The 3825-nt window shown below is 63.9% G+C and overlaps 2 protein-coding genes across 2 annotated transcripts; one reads left to right on the top strand and one right to left on the bottom strand.

Moving 5' to 3' along the window:
* Positions 1–74: 74 nt before the first annotated feature.
* Positions 75–834, bottom strand: EMIHUDRAFT_447142 (hypothetical protein). Its single transcript, XM_005782674.1, has one exon. The coding sequence runs from the start codon at positions 807–809 to the stop codon at positions 84–86; it is 726 nt and encodes a 241-aa protein (XP_005782731.1). The 5' UTR covers positions 810–834; the 3' UTR covers positions 75–83.
* Positions 835–856: 22 nt separating this feature from the next.
* EMIHUDRAFT_123153 (hypothetical protein) lies at positions 857–3035 on the top strand (the record flags this gene model as incomplete). Its single annotated transcript, XM_005782673.1, has 7 exons — positions 857–977; positions 1227–1258; positions 1378–1585; positions 1760–1926; positions 2108–2296; positions 2390–2713; positions 2898–3035. The coding sequence occupies 7 exons, from the start codon at positions 857–859 to the stop codon at positions 3033–3035; spliced, it is 1179 nt and encodes a 392-aa protein (XP_005782730.1).
* Between the last annotated feature and the right edge of the window lie 790 nt (positions 3036–3825).

The following is a 3825-nucleotide window of genomic DNA, read 5'->3' as shown; positions in this document are numbered from 1 at the left end:
CGTTGCGTAGCGGTCTTTTTTGCGCAGCTGAGGCCTCTAGCCAGTGCTCGAGTCCACACACATGAAATCACGACTGTCAGCCCTCAGCCGAAGCTGGGGCCGGTCCCGTAGCCGAGAGAGCCCGCGCCGTGAGTTCGACGCGGTCGGGAGGCCTTGCGGAGAGGCCAGCGAGGTGGCGATCGCTGTACTTCATGGTCGTCATCAAGTGACCGGCTGACAAGCCAGAGGTCGATACTCTGGACGACCCATAGGATGCCACGAATGCCTGAAGGAGAGGGAGGCGAGGCCAGAGGCAGGCTCAGCTGCTCTCGGGTGATCCCGCTTTGGAGGCTGAAGGACCCGATGGTCCTGTCACATTCGCGTTCCGAGTCGTGGGGGTAGAAGAATTCGAGTAGAAATCGAGTCAGCACTTCCTTGTAGTACAGCGGACCGCCAGGCTCGCCGGCAGCATCCGCAGGGAGGCAGCATATGAGGCACCAGTTTTCTGGAGAGCTCAGCAGCTGCGGCCGCGGTGGCGGAGTCGGCCGCGGTTCGAGCGAGCAGCTTTTGGCTGCGGGTTCGAATCGCGGAAGGCTCATGCCCTCGCGGAGCGACGCGGGTCGCGCGGCGCGCGCGTGTGCGAAATGCGACAACAGACGACAGATGACAGACGCCTGAGCGCTGTACGCCTGAACTTTTGTCGCCGCAATCGCCACCGCCGCCATCTTGACGAGCAGCGCGAGCGCGCTCGTCGGCGGCCAGCCGTCGCGGGCCGGGCCGAGCCCGGCCTCAACCGGCCGCGCCGCCGCAGCAGGCCCGGAGGCCCACATGGCGGCCGACCAGCTGATAAGGAAGCTTAAAAATCTCTCTCTCACACATGCCGCTCACCACCAAGCTCACGCAACGCCTCGGCATCCAGCACCCGATCATTCAAGGTGGCATGCACTATGTGGGCTACGCGCCCCTCGCGGCCGCCGTGTCTAATGCCGGCGCCATCGGTGTCATTACGGCGTTGACGCAGCCGAATGCCGAGGCGTTGAGGAGGAGATTCAGAAGACGCGCTCGCTGCTTCGATCACCCGACACGCCGATCGGAGTGAACCTGACTGTACTGCCACAGCTCAACTCGCCCGACTACCCGGCAATCGTCCAGGTGCTGCTCGACGAGAAGGTGGCACGTCGTAGCCAAAGTCAGAGCGGCAGCACTCATCTCCTCCACGTGCCCACTCCTCTCGCCCGCTCGCGCAGGTGCCGATGATCGAGACTGCGGGATCGCCAAAGTGCGCCGAGCTGTGGGAGCTGCTCAAGGCGAGAGCGGACTCCACACTCTGACCCGGACCCGGAAGATGTTTCTGACCCTGGCCCTGCCCCGACCCTGACCCTGGCCCTGCTGCTCGAGGCGGGCAATCCAGACGTGTGCATCATCCACAAGTGCACCACCATTCGCCACGCGCTCAAGGCGCAGGCGATGGGCTGCGACATGATCTCGCTGGACGGGTTCGACTGCGCCGGCCACCCAGGCGAGACAGACGTCGGCAACTTCCTCCTGCAGCCGATCGCCGCGCGCAAGCGCTCCCTTCTCCGCGTGACCAGCCGCGTCCACGAACGTGTCCGATCGACATGTCCTGGAGATGTCCCGTAGGCTCTCGGTCCCGTACGTGACGAGCGGCGGCGTGGGGGACGGCAAGCAGCTGGCGGCCTGCCTCGCAATGGGCGCCGTGAGGGTCAACCGGCCGGCCGTATTTCTTCTTCCCCTGAGTGGGGAGAGCTTTGTTTTTCAGGTGCGGAGGGCGTCAACCTCGGCACGCGCTTCATGGCGACGGCCGAGGCGCCAATCCACGACAACATCAAGAAGGCGCTGGTGGCGGGAGACGAGAACTCGACGCAGCTCGTGATGCGCAGCCTGAAGAACACGGAGCGCGTGTACAAGAACGCGGCGTCGGACGAGGTGCGGCGCACCGAGGCTCCCTCGGCGCCTACAAATGAGAGAACCCGGCGTGCTTCTTTTTCGTAGGTGCTGCGCATCGAGGCGGAGCACCCGGGGCAGATCGACAGGGGGGGGGGGGGGGGCTGCTGCAGAGGGAGGGCGAGGCTTAACTCTGTGCCGCCCCGCCCGCAGGATCGCCGAGGAGGAGGAGGCGAAGGCGAAGCGCGAGGCGCGCGTCGCCGAGCGGGCCGACGAGTCCCGCCAGCTGCTGGTGCAGATCGTCCAGCAGGAGGAGGCGGGGCCGAGTCAGCCAGTCGACAAGTCAGAGTTTGAGGCGCCGCCAGACGACGACGACGAGGCGGATGAGCTGGAGCAGTTCGAGCGGTGGAAGGTGCGAGATGTGAATGAGCGGTTGATGAATGAGATGTGAATGAGCGATGAATGAAAGGTGAGTGACTAACCGATGATGTTCGAGCGATGGTAGGTGCGAGAGCTGCGGCGCGTGAAGCGCGAGCGGGAGGAGGCGCGCAAGGAGGAGGCGGACAAGGCGGAGATCGAGCGGCGGCGCAAGCTGACTGACGCGGAGAGGGCGGCGGAGGACGAGGAGTTCAACCAGGGCCGTGCGGGGCACGGGCAGGAGAAGGAGCAGTGGAAGTTCCTGCAGCGGTACTACCACAAGGGCGCCTACTTCCAGGACGAGGACGAGACGGGCAATGCAAAGATGGGGCCAGTCATGTCGCAGGACTTTGGCGCGGCGACCGGGCGCGACGCTGTCGGAGACAAGGCGGCGATGCCGGCGCCGATGCAGGTCAAGAACTTCGGCCACCGAGGCGCCGTCAAGTGGACGCACCTCTCCGCCGAGGACACCTCCTCAAAGGCGCGAGAGCGAGCCGCCGAGAGCGAGACGCGAGAGCGAGCGAGCGGGCTCCTCCCCCCCCTCACCCCTCCTCCTGCCTCTCCCCTCACCCCTCCTCCTGCCTCTCCCCAATCAGGCCGTCTGCTCGCTGCTCTATGCGCTGCTCGAGGCGGCGGACGCGCCCCCAAACCTCTTCCTGAAGCGCGAGGCTGGCAAGCTGTTCCCCGACGGCTTCCACGAGGCCCTCAAGGAGCTGCTTGTCGAGCTGCTGTGAACAGCGCCTCTTCACACCTCTGGCTGTGAACAGGACCTCAAGGAGCTGCTTGTCGAGCTGCTGTGAACAGCGCCTCTTCACACCTCTGGCTGTGAACAGGACCTCAAGGAGCTGCTTGTCGAGCTGCTGTGAACAGCGCCTCTTCACACCTCTGGCTGTGAACAGGACCTCAAGGAGCTGCTTGTCGAGCTGCTGTGAACAGCGCCTCTTCACACCTCTGGCTGTGAACAGGACCTCAAGGAGCTGCTTGTCGAGCTGCTGTGAACAGCGCCTCTTCACACCTCTGGCTGTGAACAGGACCTCAAGGAGCTGCTTGTCTATCTGCTGTGAACAGCGCCTCTTCACACCTCTGGCTGTGAACAGGACCTCAAGGAGCTGCTTGTCGAGCTGCTGTGAACAGCGCCTCTTCACACCTCTGGCTGTGAACAGGACCTCAAGGAGCTGCTTGTCGAGCTGCTGTGAACAGCGCCTCTTCACACCTCTGGCTGTGAACAGGACCTCAAGGAGCTGCTTGTCGAGCTGCTGTGAACAGCGCCTCTTCACACCTCTGGCTGTGAACAGGACCTCAAGGAGCTGCTTGTCGAGCTGCTGTGAACAGCGCCTCTTCACACCTCTGGCTGTTAACAGGACCCTCAGGAGCTGCTTGTCGAGCTTCTAGCCCTAAAGGTACCGCGCCTGGTGCGACTGCCTGAACGGAACCCTCAACGGTGGCGGCGGCGGCGCTGGCTACTGGTAAAATAAGGGCATGGAAGAGGAATTGCCTTAGCTTTAGAAAGTCCTGTCGCTCCGG

Source organism: Emiliania huxleyi (assembly GCF_000372725.1).
Source record: "Emiliania huxleyi CCMP1516 chromosome Unknown EMIHUscaffold_1878, whole genome shotgun sequence".
Classification (NCBI taxonomy): Eukaryota; Haptophyta; order Isochrysidales; family Noelaerhabdaceae; genus Emiliania; species Emiliania huxleyi.
Note: the sequence above shows the minus strand (reverse complement) of the source record. Positions and strands in the feature narration are given on the sequence as shown.

Excerpts from the sequence above, each read along its gene's own strand:
- EMIHUDRAFT_447142 (XM_005782674.1), bottom strand. The coding sequence starts at position 809 with ATGTGGGCCTCCGGGCCTGCTGCGGCGGCGCGGCCGGTTGAGGCCGGG.